General features: G+C 32.5%; 2 protein-coding genes across 6 annotated transcripts; one reads left to right on the top strand and one right to left on the bottom strand.

Annotated features, from left to right (window-relative positions):
• Positions 1–9,469: 9,469 nt before the first annotated feature.
• Positions 9,470–18,061, top strand: LOC7458170 (oxysterol-binding protein-related protein 2A). 5 transcript variants are annotated; one of them, XM_024598165.2, is made up of 12 exons: positions 9,471–9,685; positions 9,887–10,289; positions 11,674–12,033; positions 13,032–13,128; positions 13,502–13,944; positions 14,899–15,054; positions 15,559–15,726; positions 15,838–15,978; positions 16,183–16,413; positions 16,516–16,635; positions 17,094–17,282; positions 17,722–18,061. In XM_024598165.2, exons 2-11 carry the CDS (start codon positions 9,897–9,899, stop codon positions 17,271–17,273), a joined length of 2,289 nt encoding a protein of 762 aa, XP_024453933.1. In that variant the 5' UTR covers positions 9,471–9,685; positions 9,887–9,896; the 3' UTR covers positions 17,274–17,282; positions 17,722–18,061. The 5 variants fall into 5 exon arrangements, with proteins under 5 accessions (XP_024453934.1, XP_024453933.1, XP_024453931.1 ...); XM_024598163.2 differs by having other exon boundaries at positions 9,782–10,289; XM_024598164.2 differs by having other exon boundaries at positions 9,473–9,685; positions 9,782–10,289; positions 16,522–16,635.
• A 1,671-nt stretch (positions 18,062–19,732) lies between these two features.
• On the bottom strand, positions 19,733–23,667 carry LOC7479211 (protein NRT1/ PTR FAMILY 6.3). The gene is made up of 5 exons (XM_002303476.4): positions 23,470–23,667; positions 23,190–23,367; positions 23,038–23,077; positions 22,108–22,670; positions 19,733–20,724 (listed from the first exon to the last, which is right to left on the bottom strand). The coding sequence occupies exons 1-5, from the start codon at positions 23,579–23,581 to the stop codon at positions 19,866–19,868; spliced, it is 1,752 nt and encodes a 583-aa protein (XP_002303512.2). The 5' UTR covers positions 23,582–23,667; the 3' UTR covers positions 19,733–19,865.
• Between the last annotated feature and the right edge of the window lie 2,709 nt (positions 23,668–26,376).

The following is a 26,376-nucleotide window of genomic DNA, read 5'->3' as shown; positions in this document are numbered from 1 at the left end:
GTCATAAAAATATCTCATACAATTATTTAAATCTTCTTTGTATCATCAGCTTTTGAAATAAATGGCTAAAACAAGTACTATTGCCATTGTGCCAGGATGCATGAACTTGTTCTTGTTGACCATTTTGTGGCTGGTGCAGGTTTATAGAACGGCACCCTAGGCTATACATGTCAATGTGGTTGTTCACCAATGAAGTATGTTCCTTCAAGCTTCATGGACCGACCTAGAACCCGAGTCCCTCTGAAATGTTAGGCCAGTCAACTCTTAACATTTATGATGACCAAATGTGAGACAAAAGTTATGCTGAGAAAGCCTGTTATGGATCAGCATGATCAGTATCTGTCATATTTCTCTTCTTGCTAGCTAGTGAGTGGAACCCCAAGACAATGATGCGAATACACGAGGCTGAACTGGGTTTTTTTTGCAGTTTGTACGTATAAATACAGTAATTATTTTGGGAGTTTGGATGTGGCGATTGCATTGGGCATTGACTGGACTAATTTGGACATATTGTCACTAGCTGGATAATCGGTATCTTTCCATTTTCCAAAAAGTTGAAGGACCACTGGGAGGCCAAATTTGGGTTTTGGAGTTATGAAGGTTGGATTTATTACCTCATGCCTTTGCTTCTTTCTTTTATTAATTTCCCCTCCCTCTATTCACCAGTTAATTTATTTACCTGCCTGGCAACAATCGGATAACCTGGGCAGAGAGATCAAAGACTGCCACAAAATGCAAGAGAAATCCTGGTAGAGTTTGGAGGGATGAGGTCGACAGCGCATCATTTGAATTACTTTCGTCCTCTCTGTTTCGCTCTTTATCTGTGTGTTGTGTGACAGAGATGATGTGAGATTGTTTTTAGAGTAGATTTTGCTTTCTTTATAAGATGCATGCATGCATCTTTCTTTCTTTCTTCTTCTTCTTCTTTTTTAATTATTGCACTAATAATTAATCATGAGTTGATTATAACCTCAGTCCCTGCAGTTTTACAAAAGTAATTGGTCCTCATGACTTTTTAAATTGTTATTTAATCCCTATACTCTCCATTACGGTAGAGCTATCATATATATATATATATATATATATATAAAAGGGGGGCTATCGTTTTAAAAACCCATGAAAAGAGAAGAGAAATAAAACACCATACGAGAATGAAATGACTGAAATGTGAAAATGGCAAGCTTTTATCTTAACCAGTCATCAATGGCGATTGAATCATTTACTTTAACTCCAACAGAAATGGGAATCATTCTCAATAAATATTTGTTGTTTTTCTCCAACCTCTGTTTGTTCCCATAATAAATATTTGCGCGTGGAAAAAAAAAAAAACTCACTTTCTTCCTTTAGTTATTGTTTGTGGAGGCATCAGTGCCCAGCTAGTGATATATGCTGACATTGTTGTATTGCTTTCACTATACAGATGTTATTTATTGGAGTATTGAAAATGCCTTTAGCTATTCTTGTTTCGTTTTCACCTTTTACTCTCTCCCAGTTTTTTATTGCCAAGAAATGGAAATTTGTGAAACCAGCATAATTTATTAGCACAATAATCTTAATTTTCACCTTTATTTTTATATGATGATTCCAACCCCTTTTTTTTTTTTGTAATAATACTTTTTTCCTGGGATTAGATATATCGGTTGGATTGATCTACTTCTCTCATTGTGTTATTATATTAGGGTTTAATTTCTTTTTTCTTTCTTGTACATAAGATGAAATTAAACGAGAAAACTAGCTCCTCAGGAAAGAAACACCAGCACCTGTCAAGGATAGCAGCTAAGTCTTGCGGAGGAGATACCCAAATCTGAAAAGATCAGACTAATCAATAATTAATTATGTTAAAAAAAATACTAGTTGGAATTATAATTTCTACGGCTGATTGGCTGTACCAAATACCAATCCAAATAATAATAACGAAAACGTTTACTTAACTTTTTTTTTATGAGACTCATTGCAATTCTCAAAAGAAGAAGAAGAAGAAGAAGGAGGGTAATTATCACTCATTTTTCCATGAAACTTCCTTGAAATGTTCCAAATTAAATCCATTGTATTACAGTGATTTTAGTTTTTCTGCGTGAATTTACCTCCTGGATCTCCAACCTCATTTTCGATGAATCTAATTTATTGTTCTCATTGATTTGTCACTTTCACCAAACAGATAGCTATAATTTGGTCAAAGAAAGAAAGAAATGAAGAAAAGAAAAACAGAAGTAACTGGTCCTGAGAAATCATTTCGCACCCTTTAGTTTTGGGTCAAATATGCTTGCTAGCTAAGAAATTAAGACTGGAATATTGTAGTGGGTAATTGTACAGGTCCTATCTATGGCTCTGGATTTAGCACTCAAATAACTTTGTCTGTAGTTATTGGAGCTGCAAAATCTGCAACCACCGCCGATTCTAGAGGTCCCGGCCCCCCCCCCCCCTGCACGGCGACTCTCTACAAAATTCCTCCTTATTAATTTGCTTTCATATATATATATATATATATATAATTTTTTTTTGTTATCTAGTCAAATTGGTACTTCCATGCCCTCTGAGGATGGTGGAGGTAACCTTAGTACAGCAGCACTGCCAAACATTTTGAAGTATGGTAATTAATCAGATTCCAAAGATGCAGTTTTCATCACTTCCACGACTTCAAGTGCTATTAATTTATTTTATTGCAATTCAATTATGTAAAAGAAATAACCGATACTTAAGAAGTCATTTTATTTGATTGTTTATGCTTACAATTAGATAACTGATTACATGTCCTATCAAAGCATTGAATTTAGGAGCTCATGCATGTTTCTTCACTAGAAATTTATTGTTTCTTTTAGTTTCTTATAAACCCTAGATTTTAACGAGGGATTTTTTTTATTTTAACCTCCTGCTGCCTATTATGATAATTGATGATGAATCAAGGAATATTTCAAGATATAATTAAATCTCGTTATAAGTAAGAGCTAGTTGTTAGATGATACTTGATTGTGCCGGACAATCATTGTTGAATTTGTGTTTGGTGCAAAAGAACATGAATGGAATTGAAATAAAAGGTCTTGTACCAGTACATCGAATTAATAAGATGGAGATGACTTGGATGTGCCTTCAGCTAGAGGACAGAAATCTATGTAATGGGAGAGAAAAAAATTTAAAAAAATAAAAAAACTTTTTCTATTATATCCGCACATTAAATCCTAGTACACTGGGAATCTTAGAGCTCAGCCATTAATTTTCCTTCACTCGTGTAATAAATAAATAAAAATAAATAAAGAGGTGGGTTCTATCATGCATTTAGGTGCGGGGTCATATGGGATTCTCTTTTATTACAATATCATGTGAAAGATATATCATCTTAATATACAACTTTAAATAAAATGAATGATTTGTTATTCGACAAAGTCATCAAATTCTTAAGACAAATAAGTTTCACATTGTATAATGTTTTCCTTCTCAATTACCCATGAATTTTGATGCTTATAAATGTCATGATGATAAACTTTTATCACTAAAGTATTCAAATCCTTAAGATAAATAAGCTTCACGTTGTATAATGTTTTTCTTTTCAATTACCCATGAATTTTGATGCTTATAAATGTCATGATGATAAATATTTCTAGGTAAATTGAACTTCATTGTTATAAGATATTTTAGGATCATCCAAAGATTGATTAGTTGTTTTTATAATTAATGAACATAATTGTTGGTAATCAATATGTGTTTGTATATTCAAAGATAATAGATGTATCTATTTAGTACATATTTAATCACCAAATAAAGTCAAATTGTATTAGCATCATTATGGTTATTGTTTTGTGTATATTGTTGTATCACCTAAAGGAGATCATTATGTGAATATTTTTTTTTTGGATTTCTATAATATATTTAAGTTTTGGTGCAAAGTATTAATGTTTGAGTATTTTATGAATCTTTGTCGTGTCTGTTCTTATTTCCCTTCACTCGCATGATTCGTCTGTTCCAATATTCAATGAGCTTAATTTCTCTAATTGCTATTATTGACACTAGCAGTATCGAAGAAAAATCTTTCCATAAAGCTTATGAAAGATCAAACAAACCGAGTCTAACGTTTATGCGAATGAGTAAAACTAATAATATCAAGTTTGTTTTTCCCAAAACTGAAAGTGCTAAGGAATCTATGACATTTGTGGAAGAGCATTCTTAAACTGCTGATAATTCACTTGTTATGACATTAATGAGTACTTTAACCACCATGAAGTTTGATGGTTCTCGTACCATACATGAGCACATCATTGAAATGACAAATATCACAGTAAGACTTAAGTCATTGAGAATGAATATGGATGCGAGTTTTCTTTTGCAATTTATTATCAACTCATTACCTCTTGAGTATGGTCATTTTCAAATGAACTATAATACCACGAAGAACAAATAGAATGTGCATAAATTGCAAAATATGCTTGTTTAGGAGAAAACAAGATTTAAGAATCAAGGAACTCATTCCATTCATTTTGTAAACAATCAAGGAGCTGGAAAGATGGTTGGTAAACAATATAGAAAGGGCAAGCATAGACCACTCAGGATAAATGAATCTTCTTTCCAAGTTTGTAAGAAGGAACATGAGAAAGATAAGTGTCATTTTTATGGAAAACCTAGACATTTTTAGAAAGATTTCCTGAAATGTAAGGCATAGTTAGAAAAGAATGGTAAGCCTTGTGCTTTTGTATGTTCGAATCAAATTTAATTAAGGTTCCTTATAATTCTTAGTGGATTGATTCATGATGTACCGTTCATGTTTCTAATACAATGCAGAGATTTCTTTCAATCCAAACCACAAACCCAAACGAAAAGCTTGTCTATATGGGAAATAGAGTCAAAGTTCTAGTTGAAGCCATTGGAACTTATCATTTGATTCTAGACACAATATATCATTTGGACTTGTTTCAAACTCTTTATGTATCCTCAGTTTCTCAAAACTTAGTTTCTTTATCCAATCTTGATAAAGCTAAATATTCTTTTAGATCTGGGAAAGGATGTTTTAGTTTTTTTAAACATAATCGCCTTATTGGTTTCGGTATTATTTTTGAATATTTGTACAAGTTGAACCTTGAAAACCTTTTTGTTGAAACTTTTTTGACCTTACATCATAATATTGGTACAAAACATGGTTTAGTAAATGAACATTCTGCTTACTTGTGGCATAAATGTTTGGGTCACATTTCCAAATAAAGATTGGAAAGATTAGTAAAGAATGAAATCCTTCCAGGTTTAGATTTTATTTATCTTAATATCAGTGTGGATTGTACTAAAAACAAACAAACAAAACACATAAAGAAAAGAGCCATAAAAAGTACACAGCTTCTTGAAAATTATACACACCGATATATATAGACCTTTTGATGCTACTTCTTTTAGTAAGGAAAAATATTTTATCACCTTTATTGATGACTATTTATGTCATGGATATGTTTATTTGTTACATGAAAAATCTCAAGCAATAGATACCTTGAAGGTGTTTATTAATGAAGTTGAAAGACAAATAAACATGAAGGTGAGATTTATTAAGTCAGATAGAGGTGGTGAGTATTATAAAAGATTTAATGATACTGGACAATCTTCAGGTCCATTTGCTAAATTCCTTAAGAAACATGACATATATGCTCAATACACAATGCTAGATACACCACAACAAAATGATGTAGCATAAAGGCGTAATTGTACTTTATTAGATATGGTTGGGAGTATGTTGAATTATTAATCTTTACGTATCTCATTGTAGATGTCTGCATTAAAAACTACTGCGTATTTGTTAAATAGGGTTCATAGTAAGGCAAAACTAAAAACACTTTATAAATTATGGATTGATAGTTAACCTAGTTTAAAGCACTTGTATGTTTGGGGTTACCAAATGGAAGTAAGAATTTATAATACACATGAAAAGAAACTGGATTCTAGAACAACCGATGGTTTCTTCATTAGTTATCTAGAAAAATCTATAGGGTATAGATTTTATTATTCTAACCATAACACAAGAATTGTTGAAATTATAAACGCTAGGTTCATTAAAAATGATAAAGTTAGTGGGAGTGAAACACCATATAATGTGGAAATTTAAAAAGTTACGGTACAAACTCATTTACCTTCTACATCTTCTAAAGTTGTTGTTCCTCAAATTATTGAACAGTTTAACAATTATCAAGAACAATAAATTAATAATTATACACCACACAATGAAGATATTGTTGATGAACTCATGATAGATGAACCATAAGAAATAACATTAAGAAGGTCTCAAAAACAAAACAAAAAAGTTTGTTATTTCAAATAATTGGTGATATTTTACATGAGTCAGGATTTGATCGTGGAATTAATGATGATCCAATTTCATTTTCACATACTATTGATAGTGATAATTCTAACAAATGGATTGATGCCATGAAAGATGAACTAAAATCTATGGAACAAAATAAAGTTTGGGACCTTATTAAAATACTTAAAGGTTGCAAAAGAATTGGATGTAAATGGGTTTTCATGATCAAATGAGACTCAAATAGCCATGTTAAAAGATATAAGGCCAAACTTGTTGCCAAAAGATTTACTCATAAATATGGCATTGATTACAAATAGACCTTTCCACTAGTCTGCAGGAAAGACTCGTTTAGAATTATCATGGCTATAGTAGCTCATTATGATTTAAAGTTTTATCAAATAGATGTGAAAACAACCTTTTTAAATGGGGATTTAGAAGAAAAGGTCTATATAGATTAACCTGAGGGATTTTCAGTTGAAGAAAAGGAACACATGGAGTGAAAATTAAAAATCAATATATGGACTAAACAAACTTCTACACAATGGTATCTCAAGTTTAATGATACAATAATTTCTTTTGGATTTAAGAAAAACATTGTTGATTGGTGTATATATTTAAAGGTTAGTGAGAGTAAGTTTATATTTTTTATTCTACATGTTGATGATATCTTGTTTGAAACTAATGATCTTGGTTTACTTCACGAGACCAAAATTTTTTCTCTCTAATAACTTTGATATAAAAGATATAGAAGAGTCAACTTATATGACTAGGATAGAAATATTACAGGATAGATCACAAGAATTGTTACGATTATCTTAAAAGGCCTATATTAATAAAGTTTTAGAGAGATTTAGGATGAATAAATGCTCAACAAATACCATTTCCATTCAAAAAGGAAATAAGTTCAGTCTCATTCAATGCTCAAAGAATGAATTGGAACACAAACAAATGGAAGAAATTTCATATGCATCAATTATTGGGAGCTTGATGTATGCTTAAACTTGTACTAGACCATACATCAGTTTTGTTGTTGGAATGCTACGCAGGTACCAAAGTAATCTAGGCTTAGATCATTGAAAGGCTACAAAAAAGTATTGAGATACTTGCAAGGAACAAATTAAATATTATATACTCACTTATAAAAAAATTTGATCATCATGAGGTGATTAGATATTCAAATTTAGATTTTATTGGATGTGTAGATATAAGAAAATCCATATTTGGTTATTTGTTTCTTTTAGCTGGAGGAGAAATCTCATGGAATAGTGCAAAGCAATCTATTATTGATGCATCCACTATAAAAGCTGAATTTGTGGCATGCTTTGAGGCTACAATATAGATGAATTGGTTACAAAATTTTATTTCAAGATTCGGAGTAGTTGATAGTATCACCAAGCTACTAAAAGTTTATTGTGATAATTCTGCAACTGTCTTCTTTTCTAAGAACAAAAGGTATTAAAAAGGTGCAAAATACATGAAATTGAAATACTTTGTAATTAAAAAAGAAGTTTATAAACAAAGAGTGTTAATCATTAGCACCAATCTTATGATTATTGATCCATTGACGAAAGGATTGTCACCTAAAATTTTTAGCACTCATGTAAAATAGTGGGTATCATGGCATATAATTGTTGATATTATATCATGACTTTATAATGATTATGTATTTGACACTATAAGCTGATGTTTATGGTATTTCCTCTTTTCTATTTGGTAAACATGATTGAATTAGAATAATGATAACATGAATTGTCTTTAATAAAGACATTATTGTTGGACCAATTATGTGTTTTTTATTTACAGATCATGGTAAGTGAAGACTAATATTGTTGTACATGGAAGGATTTATGTCAAATAGATGATGTACAACCGTCATGAATCTTATTCGTTCTTACTTAATTATGATATACGTAGAGACCAATGTATGTAAAGTTTTAGCGTTACTCTATGAGTATTATGTTATCTATTTACTAAATCATGAAGAAAGATAATATTATACGAGTCAAGTGGAAGAATATTATAAGATGTGGCTACATAAATAAAATAATAGGCTATTAAATGGTTTAACAGAATATTAATGTTGAAACCTTATTAGTCAACTTTTTGAGAAGTAATTTTTTATTTTAATAACTGCAAACTTGATGGACGTGTGAATTAAGGAGTCTATTGATCCTCTCTCTACCCATAACAATTAGTTTTATTCCATCAAAACTTACATAATATTTGAAGGGGTTTGCTATGGGTCTAGATACTCTTTCTTTTAATGTTTTCTTTAGATATTTATTTATACATGAAAATCATGAAGTTCTAGATCATGGACATTAACATTTTATTTGATTGTTCATGCTTACAATCACAATTAGGTAATGGAGTCCGCAACTACTTTGTTCTTTTTAGTTAATTAGTGGGATAAGTGTCTTTTCTTTTCATTTTTTTTTTTGCTCAAAGTTTGTGTAACCTTAAGTCTAATTTGAATTCAAAGATAGAGAAGGATCTTCATCTTTCGATCATTGAAGCTACATTAAAAAGTCGATTATATCAAATATAAACGTGGTGAAGACAAACAATCATAAAAGGCGAAGTGCCTTCCAATTCTTGGTGGGCACCTTTTTTCTTCACACACAGGTGGAGCCTGTACAGGTAGAACATTCTTTTGTTTGCTTGTGTAGTTTACGTGGTGGTGAAACTTCGCACGAGCAAGGTAAAATCTCAAAGTGCGAAAGCTTGTTGAGATTGACCATGGAATTTAGATGGATAAGCTGCGTTTTCCTGTTCATTTATCAATCAATTATGATGCTACTTTGCTGACTCGAAACTGGGTAACTCATGATTAACAAGTTGAAGCTTTTCATGGATCTTGCAATTTAGACACAATTAATTGTCAAAACAAAGCTCAGAATCAAGATTGGTAAGGCTGCCCTTCAATGTCGCACTGATATATTATGATATTAGTTATTTTCTTGAATATATTTTAAAAAAATAAACAAAAAAATAGAAAATTCACTATTCATAAAAAAAATAATAACAATATCTCAATTTAAGATTTTTCTATCATAATTATATCTTTTTATTTATATAAAATGAATCTAGAAGCAGTAAAACATCAATTGTTACTACAGGAGTAAAATTACTCATTACTCCGTGAAGAAGAATAAAAATAAAACTCCCACTTCACTGTCACTTTAATTGCCATTCTGCCATCACCCTCTCTTCCTTAAGTACCGCCTCTCCCTCTCTCTGCAACACAGTTTCTCTCCTCCCTCAATGGCTTGCGCGCACACACACATGGATAACATAAAAACTGCAACTCTTTATGTACCAGCATTAATATTTTATACCTCAAGTACCCATTTTATGAACAACCCAGAAGCCAAGATCCACTCTTTCACCATTTTTCTCTAGAATTCCCTATCTCTGGTATTGCCAAACACTCCGTTCTTTCATTGATTCACTGTCTCTTCCGATTTTTATTGTTCTGATTATTTCTTTCTCTTTGTGTGCGTGTCAATGCAGGAAGTGCTAGCTAGCTTGTTGTGGGATTATCAATTTTTTATTTTTTTTTTCTGTTAGCAATAACAACTTAGCATTAATTTTTTTTTGTATGGTTATAAAAATGAGGGTCAAAGAAATGCATCCATTATGCTGCATCTCACTAGAGAGTTCAGAAGTTCGGAGCCAATCACCGGATGCAACGTTGACTCGAGCAAGATCGTTGCCGGAGACATTTTTCGGTGGATCTAACGGCAATGTAGGGAGGACAGAGGCGGGATCGAAGGCGACGGTGGCTGGAGTGTTGTACAAGTGGACGAATTATGGGAAAGGGTGGAGATCGCGGTGGTTCTTGTTGAAAAATGGTGTGCTTTCTTACTCGAAGATTCGACGGCCACCGGAGAGTATTAATCTGGGTGATGATGTTAGATTGATCGGAGAAATATCGACGAATCGATTATTGAGATTGGATAGTCGTGGCGGCAGTGGAAGACAGAAACTGCAAAAAACTGTTGGCCTTGTTCATTTAAAGGTAATATCATTAAATCGAAAATCAGAAATGGAAATCTAAAACTATGACCTTTAATTTAAATGATCAACAAAATGGAAGTGCTTGCTAAGTTTTTTTTTTTATTATTCATTTATCTATCCATTTTCTTTGCTGTGCGTATATTTTCTTTTTCTTTTTCTTTCTAGCGGTATTGGAGGAAGTGTTGCTGCTATTGGAATTTTCTTTTTAGATTTTCAAATTAGGAAAAGGATGAATTTTTTTTATAAGAAAAAAGATTACTTTTGTTATTGATTTTAATGCATGGATGGAGTACTCTGTTTTGGGTTTTGTTTTTACAGTTTCAACTGGGTGTTAATGTACAGTGGGTCACATCAGCAGGTGTTTGGGGCGGGGGGGTATGGAATGGTATGGCTAGAATAAGGTACGGTGTAGATCTAGGTAATTCCAAGCTTTGGTCACATCGACGGCCTTGCATGGTTGGATTTTAGCACCATCAAATGATCTTTCATTTCTTGCTTTTTATCATCGACTTCTTGGTTTTCACTCTTCTCACATCTCATCCAAAAACCAAACCTATAGACCTTATGGACCTTTTCTTATCTTTATTTTTGATGGACTTTTGAGAAGACGACTGCACTATGATAATATTTGTTTTTCCGTTTATAATTATATTCTGTGCTGTAAAAATATTCTTGGTTTAAAAAAATATGTAACTATCACTAGGCGTGGGCTTGGCTTATTTTTCAAGTCTGGGTTTGGGAGTTCATTTTAATTTGACTACTACTGTTTATAAACCGCACAAACAAAAAAGATGCTTTTATGCGAGCATTTTTAAGCATATCCTATCTCAGGCTTCTCTGGGGCAGTGACAAATTTTAGTATATCAGGGTCTTGTTTTTTGACCACGTCATATTGGGGTCTAGGTGTTGGTTTTTGGCTTTTGAGTTTCTACAGCTGATTTATAATCTTGTGACCAAAACATTTGTTCGTGTTATTACCGGTGCTGGTTGTATAACGAACTAGTTTAAAGGGTTTTGCTCCTACCTGGGTTAGTTCTCGGTGACCTGAAACTGAAAGGTGGTTGGATAGGACTCGGTTCAAAAGTCTTAACGGTTCCTCTTCTGGGTATGTCTTTTTTTTTTTTTTTTCCTCATAGTGATTTGCTACTTATCCTGGGGAGTCTTGTCCTTCAACGTTATAGCTTCTCCTTATCTAAATGAATCTTTGAAATTGAGAACACGTTCACTGTTCAAACTTATTCCAGATATTTGATTTTGTTTGTTGATTTAGTCATACGATTATTCTACCATCTTAGTCGTGATATTTTTAGCATTTTCTTATTTTACAATGTGATATGCAATTGTTGCAAATGTTTATCGGGATGTTGTCTGAATTGGTGTGGCAGATTTCATCATTTCGTGAGAGCAAGTCCGACGATAAGCGGTTTTACATATTTACTGCTACTAAGACACTTCATCTGAGAACTGATTCAAAGAGAGATAGAGTGGCTTGGATACGAGCACTGGTCTCAACTAGCAGCCTTTTTCCATCAAGATCGCTAAATGATAGTATCTCCCTTGTTCCAAATGATTTGTCTATCTCAACTGACAGGCTTAAGAAACGTTTACTTGAAGACGGTATCAATGAGAACATCGTAAAGGATTGCGAGCAGATAATGCTATCCGAGTTTTCTGAGATACAAGTACAAGTTAAAGTTCTTTGTGAAGAACGGTCCAATTTGCTAGACACATTAAGGCAATTGGAGGTAAAAAAACGACCATAACTTTATTGGAGATGTTTGGGGTGATATTCAGTATATTTATTTATTCTTACACATTATCTGAATTAATTGTTTTTTTGTCATTGCATTATCATGTTAAATTTGAAAATGTTGTGATCAATCCTTTTCTAAAACATAAATAACTTAATGAGAGGATGAATTCAAGTAATTGTTCATCTTCAAGTGAAAAAATACTAAGGTTGGCCAAACAAATCTTCATCCTTTTGACAATTTATATGACCCTAGCTTCTCTAGATGTAATGTATTGACTGGCTTGTTTCTTGATAAAACCCTTGGTTTTGTTGATCTCCAATATCTTCATGGATAAGGTAGCAGCTTAAACCTTCCTGAGTGGTAAAATATGCCCTCCCTGCTCTTAACATATGTTTTGCTTTCCAACCTCTAACTTTGAAATTTGTTTGAAAACTTAGGATCATAGTTTATGAGTAAGGCACATGTTCATAGCTATTTAAATTGAAAAAAATGTAAATTTCAGGTGGTTAATGCAACTTCTGCTGTTCATTTTTAAAACCTGACATTATCATAAAGTTTTGGAAAGGTCTGAATGCTTTGTAATTGATGGGAGTGTTATGGACAGAAAAAATTTCCTGCTGCCTGAGTATTTCAAATTATGAATAAAGAATAATTAATATATTCTGCCAAATATAGACCGATAGTATATTCACAAGAACATAGAGGTTAACATTTGTTGTCTCAGTATTGGTGTTGAGGAATTACTGACAAATTGCTTTTGCCTTGGCATTGCAAGTGATGAAACAATCTGTGGCAATTGACAAAGTTGATCCAAAAATCTTTTGAATTGTAATATTTGGTTCAATACCATTGATGGATTCTCTAATGTTTTTTTCCTATACAAAGTGGATTGTTGCAGGTATTATTTTGTGAAGTATGAATGCTTTGAAATAATCTTACATTGCATAACCCCAAGAATTTTTGTTTGTTTGTTTGTTTTATGCATGCAGGCAGCTAATATTGAAAATGAAACCTCAGGAATTCCAGATGGCGAATATCAATTGACAAAGCATGAATTTTCGAGTTTAGGGCGTGGAAAATATAGTGGTATGGGCATCTGATACTTCATCTTCTTATTGTGAACTCATAATGAATTACTAGAATTTTGTCTTTATTCTGATCACTGGAGTCAACTACGGATCCATTCTTATGTAGCAAAAATTGCAGGGTATCTAGTTTATTTTCTTGGAGTTGAAAAATATTTTAACAACAAAATGTCATGCAATTTCCATTTTTTATTTTCTGTTATTCGGTTCTCATGATTTCTTGAAAAACATTTCATTAATATTTCTGCCATGCTTTTTTTATTTATCTTTTCATTTTAAAAAGGTTTCCTGCTCCACAAATTTGCGTCAATAACTACATTTCCAAGGCTACTTTTTATGTATTCTTATTCCTGACATCCTATTACGGATTTCAGAATATAGCACAACTGAGTCATCTGATGATATTGAGAAACAAGAGCTTGAGGAAGTGTCAGACGAAGATGGAACCTCCTTTTATGACACAAAAGAATATTTTACTGAACTGGCTGTCAGTGGTTTGTCAATGACAGAAGTTTCAAAGTACTCTGAGAAGGATAGGAGATTTAATCAGCTTGATAATGAAGAGAAAATGAATGCTGAGAAGCGAGTTTGCAGTTCTGGATATCCAAATATTGAAAGGCGAAAAAAGCTTCCTGACCCGGTTGAGAAAGAGAAAGGAGTCAGTCTTTGGTCTATGATCAAAGACAATGTGGGGAAGGATCTCACACGAGTCTGTCTCCCTGTTTACTTTAATGAACCAATATCCTCTCTTCAGAAGTGCTTTGAGGACTTGGAGTACTCTTATCTTTTGGACAGAGCCTATGAATATGGAAAAGCAGTAAGAGTTATTATTGCTTTTAGTCTTGATTCATATTGAACAACTTTTTTGTCAAAAGACACATATCTAAGTGTCTGAGTATTGCGAACTCTTTCTCTGAGTATCTATGGTGTTTTTTTTTTTTTTGAATTCATCACTTTACATCTTGTTCTCTTCAACGTTTTTTTTTTTTTTTTTTTATTATTATTATATGACATTCATGAATTGTGAACACATTCTGGTGTCTATTATGAGATGGTAAACAAAAAGGGGACAGTCCATGGACAGTGATTGATTTTTTGCTTTATATCTTGATTGCACTCAAGTTTATGGTCTTTGCATCAAACATCGAGCATTTGAATTATCTATGAGTATTTGGGAATTCAAGGATTTCAGCCACTAAACTTGTCTCTCTTTTCTGTTCATGATGTTTCTTTGCTGTGATACTGACTTGTACGTTAAGGTTCCATATGAAATAATACTCGCCATTCTAGCATCTTTTGGGAAAACCAGTGCTCTCAAGTAAATATTACAGACTCTGACAGACAATATCTTTAGAATTCCATGCATTGCAGTTGGCTAAACCTTCTCATCATTTGATTGGCAGATGTGAGATGGTTTTCAGATAGCAATTAGGCTCTATAACTTGAGGGCTAAAGTTCCATATGAAATAATACTCGCCATTCTAGCATCTTTTGGGAAAACCAGTGCTCTCAAGTAAATATTACAGACTCTGATAGACAATATCTTTAGAATTCCATGCATTGCAGTTGGCTAAACCTTCTTATCATTTGATTGGCAGATGTGAGATGGTTTTCAGATAGCAATTAGGCTCTATAACTTGAGGGCTAAAGATGATCTTGTAATCTGGACTAAGTCAAGTAACTATACTAAAATGCTACCCATATATATTATTGGATTGCTGTTCGGTTCTGACTGTTCCGATGTGTTTTATTTTTTATTTTTAAATTTCAGGGGAACAGCGACCTAAGGATCCTAAATGTTGCCGCATTTGCTGTCTCTGGATATGCTTCCTCTGAAGGCCGGCACTGTAAACCCTTCAATCCTTTGCTAGGAGAAACTTATGAAGCTGACTTTCCTGATAAAGGAGTTCGTTTCTTCTCTGAAAAGGTCAGTAATCATCTCTGATTCACAACAGAACAGGGTGAATCGACTTAAGAAATATTTAAATTGAACTCACAGTCAGACTACTGACTAAGCTGTGTTGATACATGCCCTTTTATTTTCTATATTTAACAAAAAATCATGACATATATTTTGTCAGAGACTTCAATGAATGAATAGAAAGAACTTTAAGAAAAACATGACTGTGATTAGAATCCTAATAAATGCATAAGGGTTTGCCTGCACCACTTTCTTTTCCAAAGGGGAAATTACAAATTTTAGAAATTGTAACACTTAAAGAAAAATATATTCCAGTCAAACTACTATGCAGGGTTCGGGAGTAAATTTCTATTTAAAATTATTCAAACAAAATTGAACCTTGCTTTTAGTTCTTCACTAGGTGAAACTAGCCAAACAAAATGTCCTTAGGGAAGATATAGGACCTGTCTGGTCATGAATGCTTTTCTCTTCAGACAGAGTACATTTCAACGATATTTTGAGTTGAAACAGGTTAGTCACCACCCAACTCTCATTGCCTGCCACTGTGAAGGTAGAGGGTGGAAGTTCTGGGGTGACAGCAACCTCCGCACAAAATTTTGGGGGCGGTCGATTCAGCTTGACCCTGTTGGAATCCTGACCCTAGAATTTGATGATGGTGAAATATTCCAGTGGAGCAAGGTATGTACTTCTGTGTCTGCATCATGGCTAGTCAAATCTTTTGATCTTCTAGCTTCCATTTCTATTAGTATGGGGTGCATTTGAATTGACGCAAGATTGCTTATCTGTTAGGTCACAACAACAATCTATAATCTTATCCTTGGTAAATTGTATTGTGGTCACCATGGGATGATGCATATACAAGGAAATCGACAGTATTCATGCAAACTGAAGTTCAAAGAACAATCTATTCTTGACAGAAATCCTCACCAGGTTGGTCAATTTTGGAAATTCTACTTGTATGCATGAGATCTGACATGTATTTTAATTTTCTGATTAGTATAATGCTTTTCACTAGCCTGATCAGTGTACATCTGGTAGGTCTGCTGTCAACAGATCATTAGGATACAGCATTGGTCTTAGTTCTGAGTTATTTTCGAATATATAGTACAATTCATTAGTGTCCAGTATTTATAGGTTCAAGGGTTCGTTGAAGATGCTTCTGGTAACAAAGTTGCTTCATTATTTGGGAAGTGGGATGACAGCATGTATTATACTACTGGGGATGAGACTGGCAAGCCAAAGGATCGGATTCCCTCATCTAATGCCACCTTGCTTTGGAAAAGGAACAAGCCACCTCTTAATCTCACCCGGTACAACTTGACGACATTTGCTATCACACTAAACGAATTGACGCCAGGACTCCAGGTAGTGATGATGTATCAGCTTGATTTTCTAATTTTTCTTTTCTAGGTATGCATCTCTAATTGTTTTTTATAGCCATGTCTAATCCTGGGTATTTGATAACGGATTAAGGAGAGGCTCCCACCCACGGATTCCAGGCTTAGACCAGACCAGCGGCATTTGGAGAATGGGGAATATGAGAAAGCAAATGCAGAGAAACAACGGCTGGAGAGGAGGCAAAGAATGGTATATTCACTCCTTTTGATCTTTCTTAACTTAATTATACACTTCATTTTAGTGCAGATAAGTTGGAATAATTATAAGAATAGGGAATATGAGTTGAACTTTCTATTGGTGATGGAAGAACTTCTTTTTTTCCCCGGCTAAGAGTTGAACTTTATTACTATTATTAGATATCTAGTGTGACTTTGCTGTTGCTTGGGCTGCATATGAACTAGATGAGATATGGACTGTTAGGCCATCATATAATTTTTTGTTAGTTTACCTATCTGTTGCACTGATGTCTAGACTTTACTTCTACTAACATCATTTGTATCCTACTTATCAGTTTAGATCTGGAAGAAATCGTATTTAAGAAATTCTTTGCATGGCTAGATTTGAACATTAAGAGGTGGAATGAGTCATAAATCTTATATATGCACTTGCAAGACCCGTTGTCATCATACTTCATTCATTCTATGCAGTCAAGGAAATTACAAGAACATGGATGGAAGCCCAGATGGTTCCAAAAGGAAGGTGATAATGGATCTTTCCGCTATGGGGGTGGCTATTGGGAAGCTCGGGAGCAGGGAAATTGGGATGGATGTCCAAATATTTTTGGTGAATTCAATGAAGACCTAGTGGAATCCTCTGAAGGGCCCTGACTTATTTAGGTGTGTATTCTTCCAGAAAACTGCATTTTCACACTCCTTTAAATGCGGCTCCTTTGGCTGAAGAATTGCCATAGTGGATGCCTGAAATTTTTTGCAATGCTGCACCATTGTTTATGGTGAGACTTGAACCTAAAGCATGTACAAGATTCAATATGGAGGACAATATCCTAGTCTAAAAATGCATCTCACCTGTCTTGGCTTGCGCTTTCCCATGCCATGCTGACTGGTGTAAAGGATAAACAATGAAAAAGTTATGCATATTGTGATTTTAAATGGACCCCTCTAAGCTTAATTTTACCATTCATAGAATAATTCCCTCTGTTTTCAACGAAATGTCCAAGCAGTTCAAAAGCGGAAATCAAATCTGACTACAGCATATAGCTCCAACTACTACTATTCTTTTAGACCTGACCTGATTATGTGCTTGTTGATAATGCAGAAAGGGGTGTCCCAGAGCAAGCTGTGCACATTAATTTGGTCGGGTTTATCATATTCCAGCCTTTTTAAAAGGTTTTAGTCCAAGTTTGACTATGTTTTTCTTGTGGGCGCTTGAGGGGGAACTGGTTTTTGCAGTTCATAGAGGATGGATAGGATTAGAGATATATCTTCTTGTAACATTCTTAATTGTCTGCAATAAGGTGTTATTTTTGTAATGTACTCACTCTCTTCTGTGTGTTATAGTTCTTTGAACTGCACTAGCCATTGGCTAAAAAATTTATTTTGATATTTATTTTTCTTTTTTAGAAATAAAAGAAAAAGGAAATATATTGTTGTCATCATCCCAAACTCGCAACTTTTGGTTTAACAAATTATGTGCTTTTACAGGGCTGAAATTGGGAGAGTTGATTTTAGGTTTTAGCCCATCTTAATCATAATGAATATGTGCTTCAAACCTAATTTAGCTCATTCTAATAGAATTTTTTAAGGTGAGTTGAACTGTATATAATAACATCGTTAAATTAATATGGTAAATTAATAGTTCGTTTTATTTATAAGATAATACATAGGTTCTATTTGATATATAAATTAATAATCTCCTTGTGTGTGTGTGTGTTTTGAGAGAGAGAGACTAGACTTTTGTAAAATGACTCCACTGTTACCTTTTCTCTCTGATATCTATTTTAATTTTATTTCTAACTCTTTTTCAGTGCATTAAGAAATTTTGGTATGATATTCTTGTACTGCAAGAGAAAATTATACAGTTTAATTGTTATTTTGAGTGCATTTTTACGTGAAACATCTTTACGTGAAATTTTTAATCATTTTTCATAATGTTCTTAATAATTTGGTCATCTTTCAACAATTTTAAAGTTATTCTCCTAGGTAGTTCAAAAGGTGCTCAATATATATTGTACCATAATAATTCAACTTTTTAATTAGAACATGTAGTTGCATTGGGAAATCCAAGTCGATCCAACAAATTTTTCTTCTTCAAATTTCATTCTTTAACATTTTATTGATTTTAAACTGGTCATCATAAGTTATTTCGGTTCGCTTTTTATGAAGTTATTACAATTTTAAACAAACGTTCTAACATTTGGTTTGTGCTTAATTTTTACAAGCATATATTTTTATTATCATATTATTAAAAAAAATATATATATATATATTTTTTAAAAAGAAGTCCAATGGAGTCCACGACCCAAGTCATCGGTTTTACAAGCGATGAAGTTCGAGTCATTTAATATATTGTCATCTCAATATTCAAAAAGAAAAAAAAAAAAAAAGAAGATGCTATCTTGATTTTTTTATTTTAAACCATGCTTTCATTGATCACCTAGGTTGTATCTGAACCAGCCATGTCAACTGGGTTAAATAAAGTCAACTTTCATGCAGTTTACTTTTAAACTTGAGCTAAGTAAAGAGTCAAGTCGATAGATTTTAATGTTTTTTTTTTTTAGTTTAACGTGGGTGTTCGGGCCAGCTTGCGCGCACCTCGACTAATCCCACGGGCCCTGAAATTAACGACCATGTAAGCCTCCAGTGGCCATCATATGAGCAACCACATGACTCAAATCTGAGAGGGAGCAAACCTCTTGGTCCCAAGTTCTTACCACTGGGCTACCACCTAGATGGTTGATAGATTTCAATGTTGACTTGCTAGGTCGAGTTTAATAAAAATATAAAATAATTTTTTTTTAAAAAAACTCCATCTTTCAGTTTTCCCCTCTTTCGACTGAATCTTTTTTGGCTTTTTTCTTAAACAATTTTATCGTTCAATATTTAATTGATTTTAAAATGATTCTCATAATTTATTTTGTTTTGTAACATGTGAAATTATCATAATCTCAAACAAATATCGTGATGTGATATTTGGTTGATGTTCAATTTTACAAGCGATTATTTTTGTTATTATATCATTAAATAAAAATTAATTTTAAAAAATAGAGTTGTTCAAGCTATTAAAATTCATGATCCACGTCGCGGTTTAAAAAAAACAAATCAGAAAGTTAAGTCAATTTAATATATTATTTTTCTAAAATACTAAGAAAATTAATTTAAAAATAAAAACATTGTCAAACTGCACTTCCCAACACAAAAGTAGGCGAAAAGGGTGTACAAAAGTATAATATAAAACACTTTTCAGTGGAAAGTGGGCTCATCAACTTCGTCCAGTTCAATTCCCTCGTCGGCGAGCCTCTTGTCCTTGTAGACATACCATCTGGCACAAATCAAATATATGACAAAGTTCAAAGCACTCAAAATTGCCAACAACCAGTAGAAATCATGGAGCCTCCCTTGGTTTAGATTATCCGCTAACCATGGCTTGTTTATAGTCACCTTGTGCACTATAGTAACCAATGAAGAGCTGACAAAGAACCCTAGAGAAAGGGTGCTCAGAAACAGCCCTGTGCTCATCGTCTTCATCCCCTTTGGACACTCTCTCAGGAAGAAATCAAGCTGCCCTATATATGTGAAAGCTTCACCAGACCCCACAAAAAAGAATTGTGGGACCAGCCAGAACACACTCAGTGGGATCTCGGCCGTTGGATCATTAGCCAAACCATGTAATCTCGCGGCTCTCAGCCTCTTCTTTTCAGTGAGTGCTGCTGCTATCATGGCAACAATGGATAAAACCAAGCCGACTCCTATGCGTCTTAATGGGGTTAGCCCTTGTGGATGCTTAAGCACTCTTCTGGCAACTGGGACGATAATTCGGTCATAAACAGGAACAGTCAAAAGAATGCTACCAACAAAGAAGACCGTCAGTGATGCTGCAGGTATTTGGAAAGATTTTCCAATGCGACGGTCCATGGTGGTGGCTTGTGACACAGAAAATGTGGTCATTTGGGCATAGACAGTCCAAAATATCACAGTAGTAGCCCAGATGGGCAACATTCTAATTACCATTTTCACTTCTTCAACATCTGTTAAGTTTGCTAAATTCCACTTGTTTACCTTGCCCACTTCTAGGCCCTTGATCGCTGCTTTGTCCAGGAAACTGCACCGTATATGAAGAATACATAAAAGTTATGGCATGATCAGTGTATTATCACGTAACTCTAAAATTGCAAGATAACCCATCCATGGGCATGGACCGACAGATAGCTAGCTGCTGGGCCTCGTTAGTGACCAACACATAATTTCCTATTTGTTTTCTTCCACTCATTTTGGGTGACATGTACTATATTATATGTTAAGCCTAAAGGTATCCACTATCCAGAGAAGGTTTAAAAAAATTGAAGCTAAAATATCTGTCACGAGATAGCTGGGGGGAATGTGAACTGAAATGCTGAAGACAAAAATCACCCCAGGAGATTCGATTGGGAGACAGACTGGCTCAGTGGCTTGAGATATTAGTTTGGTTTTGCTGTAATTTGTTTTAAGTGTTTTTTTTATGGAAATATATTAAAATAATATTTATTTATTTTTTAAAATTTTATTTTTAATATTAGCACGTCAAAATAATTTGAAAACATAAAAAAAATTTAAAAAAAACTAAATTTTTTTAATTTTTTAAAAATACTTTTGAAATACAAAAACAAACTAACTGTAATATTTAGAAATGCATTAGTTTTTGTGCTTGAAAGCATTTTAAAAATATATTTGACTTGAAAAACATTGTATTGATATTTTTTAATGTTTTTTAATATGGTTTTGATGTGCCGATATAAAAAATAATTATTTTAATATGATTTCAATCAAAATTAACAAAAAAAAAAAACCATTAAAATACGTACCTAACATAATAAGTTATTAATATTTTTCAACTTACACGTTAAGAGTGGTAGAAGCTGTAGATCAAAGCGATATATACCCTCTTGGAAAGTTTGAATATACTATTATTATTATAAGATGTATGAAAATGGAAGCACGAAACCAGTCCTGATTGATTTGTATATGAATGTTAAGATCCAGATATTTTAGGGACTGGGCTTTAGGGATTTCGAGGATATGGATGAGTTCCTCAGTTAGGTCGAAAAGCAAAAACATAATTATTAATCTTTAATGACATGAAAGCTACCCCTTCTCAAAATCTATGTAAGTATGATAATAGTTATTTTTTAAAATATATAATTTTTAAAAATATATTAAAATAATATTATTTTATTTTTAAAAATTATTTTTGATATTAATATATTAAAATGATTTAAAATACCAAAAAAATATTAATTTAAAGTAAAGAAAAAATAAAAAAATTTCATTTTTTTTAAAAGCATTATTAAAATGGAAAAACAATCAACTCTCCATAAAATAGGATATTCTCATCATGTATTTCAAGACAAAATGAAATTAATTCCAATAAAAAAAAAGTTTTCTAGTTGAGTAGAAAATAATAAATAGTAAAAAAGAAGAAGTTATTAATGTTCAATAAAACACTAACCGGAATTGCTTGGTATGTGGCAGCTTTTGCTTCTTCTCCTTGCTTCCCTCTTCAACATCATCAACGTTGTAAAGAAGAGACACATCTGAAGGTAATTCCATGTGCCTTTTTCTCCAAGCACTCACAAAAACAGTGGCTATCTGTGTCAATGGACTACCCACCAATTTCCTGAACCGGTACCGCCTTGTGCCAGAAAGGAACACAATTAGGCCTAGCACAATAGCACAGGCACATATGCCATATCCCCATTCTCTCCCCAAATTATCTTGTATGTAAACCAGAACTGTCACTGCACAAAGTGCACCTAGGCTGATTAGAAAGAAGAACCAGTTAAAGAAATTGAGCATCTGTTTTCGTTCTTTTGGGTCCGTGTCATCGAATTGATCGGAGCCAAATCCTGAGACGCTTGATTTTAGACCTCCAGTGCCGAGGGCAGTGAGGTACAGGGCCAAATAAAGAACCGTGAGTTGTTCTCCGTTCGCAGGGATGCAATCTGTGTTGTCCACACATTTTGGTGGCCTGAGGCTTGGGACTACGGTGGAGATTGTCAAGATTGTGACACCCTGATCAACAAAAATTAATAAGAAAAATGAAACAAGTGAAGTAATGTGTTAGGAACCAAATAAAAACAAGGTTCATAACCTCCTACGACCAAGAAGAAAGATTTATAATAAAATATTGAGATAATTTACTCAAAAGGAAATATGAAGAGAAATCAGCTAGCTAATTAACGCGCAACAACAAACTTCAGGTGCAGGATAAAAGGGCGAAGCCAGTGCCCTGGGGACTAGGGCAAGTGCTCTACATGTGTATATATAGCTGTGTATTGGCTAGCAAACTTCAATTTGTTACAATTAACACAAAGTTCCCTGGCCACTGATGGATCATTAAAAAAAATGGTTCAATTAATGGTAAGTGCGATGGTCTTACCGTTGCTTGCACGGTGGCGAAGATGGCGATGGTGAGATACCTGTCGTGAAACAAAGGAAAGGGTTAAGAAAGCAGAAAGCAGACACTAATCCTGAATTTAGAAACAAATATAGCACAAAATAAAAGACCGAAAGTGCAAAAACTGGTTAAACCTTCCAAGAAAGGTGTCAGCAATAAAACCACCAAGCAGACAAAGCATGAAAGATGTTCCAAGGAAGTTGGTGACAGTGTTGGCAGAGGTAGCATTGCCCAGATGCATAGTACCAGTCAGATACGTCACCAGATTAACAGCAATACCAAGTGTTGTTAGTCTCTCCATTGCCTCTCCACCTGATAAAACCCAGAACAGGAGAGTGAGAGATCAGATAGATAGAGAAACATATACAGATAAGTAAGATATAAATATCATAGAAAATGAAAGAAAGCTGTAACCTAGAATCATGGCAGCACTGGTCCAGCCACCAGTTTTGGACCGCTCCGCAGGGCGGCCCTTACAGTCCCAGGCATCTGGGAGGGTCTTGCCTTGTGTTTCTGGAAGAGACATTGCTTTGATTTTAATGTTGGATCGAAGCCTAAGAACTAGAAATATGAGAGATTAGAAAAGAAGAAACTATGTTGCACATTGAATGCTTTGGAACTGCCCCTTTTTATAGGGGATTTAAGGGGATCTAATAATGTTAAAAATAAACAATAAGGTAGTTGTATTTTGGATAAAGTGAAATGTGTCAGCTTATGTTCTAATGAAAATTTATTCAGTAGTTCACTGCAGACTCCATATATATATCAATATATGTTCGTCTATATATATATATATACAGATTTAACTTGACTGAAATGAATAAGTATTTTTTGAAATTGATAAATAATAAATAAGATATAAATATTACCCAAATCTAATCTCAAATATATATTTAGATTTTTTAACATATATACATACTTTAATATTAGCATAAAAACACAAATATAAATAATATTTATCATTTAATCATTTAATATACATGTACATATATACATCTCATATATATATATATTATTTTATTTTTTATTAATTAATAAATTATACTAGATAATAAATACCTATTGAATATTCAAAACTTGATGAGTAATTTATAAATATTTAAATTATTTATTTGATAAATAATAAATAAAATATAAATATAAAAACAAAACTCAACCCACACGCTACCATTGTCATCTATCTTTAGACGAACACCCTAAATGCATATCCCAGTTTTCTCTCCACATGTTAGTGGACCCTATGATTTTGAAGTGGCAATTGCAGTGTTTGATTGGAAAAGTTTTTCTTTTGGGTGGCTGCTGGAATTTGGAAGAAAGAGATGGCAGAGGTGGAGAGCGAAAAAAGTTTCTTGGAGGGGCCAAGTTAGAATATTTTCATTGTTCAAGATTAGAATCTTGAACATTCAATTTCATAATTTTTATCGTTTTTTTTTATAAAGTTATTATGATTACATATTAGTGTAATTAACTTAAATTAACTTTTTTTTTTTATTATTTTTTTTTAATCAAGTTTTTTTTTATTTTTTTTGTTTGATTTAGAGTTGACCTCCATTATTTTTAATTTTTTTTATACAGGGTTATGTCAGCCTTATAACTAAACCGTAAATTTGGCATGCTGACTCGAATAAAATTGATTTTTTTTAATTTATTATTGAGTATTTGATTTTCTAGTAATTAAGTTTCTGATTTTTATTTTATTTTTATAAGATTATCCCGTTCTCATATAATTTTTGTTTTGTTATTAAATAAAATTATTGAGATATTTTAATAATATTTAGATAATATATTCTTATAATATTAACAAGTATTTTTTTTATCATTGATATTTTTTTTATAATTATATTATTAAATTAATCTAATTTATTCAACCTATTTGAATCAATAACTCAACCTAAATTTTTCTCCTTCCTTTAAAAACACTATCATAGTCCAGTAAAATTCACCCAGCCTATATTAAGTGCAGGTGTAGTCTTTGTGACAACATTATTTATTTTAAAACAAAATAGCCGTCTTTGCTATTTCGCACAGATAAGAACCCAATATGTAATCTCACCAAATCAGTGCTACGCTACCTCTCAGTAAAGTTTGCAGTAATCTCTTTAGTACCTTTTTTTTTTTTTTTATAATGTTAGAGCATCTTCAATAAGATAAGCTATTTAGAAAAGTTAAATTAGTATATAGTTTTTAAATAGTATAAATATAGCATTTTTTTATAAATACACTCTAATGAAAAAAAAACTATTTAGAAAAGTTAATTATATTTTAATATATTTGATATTGATATAGCTATTTATTAATAGTAACTAACTAATATAACTCTAATTAAAACCTCTTTTTTATATAAAAATATATTAAACAAATTTTTAGCTTTTTTAACCAATATATAGAAATAACTCTTCAACTTAGATTATTTTAGATCTCCAATATAGCTGTATCCTGTGGCTAGATATAAAAATGAGGGATGAAAATCATATCTTTTTATCTTCTTTTTTATAGCTTTTTTTTCCTGGAGATGCCCTTCATTAATGGTGAAAGAGTACCATCGTGGTGCAATAATTAATTAGCATAGGTAATTATATATCATCTTAAGTACATTGGTTGGTCAAGAAAGTATGCTATTTTGATTTTCTGGATTTAAATTAATGTTTGAGGGATTTTTTTTTTAATTTATCTAAATATACCAAGCTCGTGCTTAGGATAAGTATTTAAGATCGTTCAAAAAAGAAAGTTTTATTTGATATACAAAATCATTCTAGGATGACCTTTACTGTCGAACTAAAAAAAAATGGTAATTACATACAAATTCTGATATTTTATTTTTTTAGACTATTAGTTTTTCATTCTTACAAAATAAAAATTCTAACATATATATTTTAAATTCATCATCTCTCTTCATTATTTTTTGCAGAATTATTTTATTTACTTAATTGTTAACATTTTTAGATTTTAAAGGGTCATGACAGAGTCCAATGCGCAATTTTGTAAAAATATGCATAATTTTTTTATTTGCATGGTAGATTGGACTGCATTTTTTTTCAAAAGGTTATAAAAGCTTTGTTCCATGGAAGTCTAAAAAAGACAGCTTTATTAAAGTTTGGGAACATGCTCAAATTTGACACAAAAATTATTGCTTAATATATATATATATATATAGTATTTTGATTCTCTTTTCTGTTTAAATTATAAATTTTAAATTAAATATGATTTTACTAATTAGATTTTTTTGTAATTAGACAACATTTTAGGCTATTTTCATTGAATTTTAATGAAATAAAATTTTCAGAATATTAGACAATTTTCTCTATATGTTAGGGCTGTAGC

The sequence above is a fragment of the Populus trichocarpa genome, chromosome 3 (assembly GCF_000002775.5).
Source record: "Populus trichocarpa isolate Nisqually-1 chromosome 3, P.trichocarpa_v4.1, whole genome shotgun sequence".
In the NCBI taxonomy this organism is placed as follows: domain Eukaryota; kingdom Viridiplantae; phylum Streptophyta; class Magnoliopsida; order Malpighiales; family Salicaceae; genus Populus; species Populus trichocarpa.
This window is presented reverse-complemented; position numbering and strand designations above follow the sequence as displayed.

Excerpts from the sequence above, each read along its gene's own strand:
- LOC7458170 (XM_024598163.2), top strand. The coding sequence starts at position 9,870 with ATGGTTATAAAAATGAGGGTCAAAGAAATGCATCCATTATGCTGCATC. Across the intron at positions 13,945-14,898 it reads CCTATGAATATGGAAAAGCA|GGGAACAGCGACCTAAGGAT; the intron begins GTAAGAGTTATT and ends TTTAAATTTCAG. Across the intron at positions 15,979-16,182 it reads TTGACAGAAATCCTCACCAG|GTTCAAGGGTTCGTTGAAGA; the intron begins GTTGGTCAATTT and ends CAGTATTTATAG.
- LOC7479211 (XM_002303476.4), bottom strand. The coding sequence starts at position 23,581 with ATGTCTCTTCCAGAAACACAAGGCAAGACCCTCCCAGATGCCTGGGAC. Across the intron at positions 22,671-23,037 it reads TCGCCACCGTGCAAGCAACG|GGTGTCACAATCTTGACAAT; the intron begins GTAAGACCATCG and ends TTTGTTGATCAG. Across the intron at positions 20,725-22,107 it reads CCACATACCAAGCAATTCCG|TTTCCTGGACAAAGCAGCGA; the intron begins GTTAGTGTTTTA and ends TATACGGTGCAG.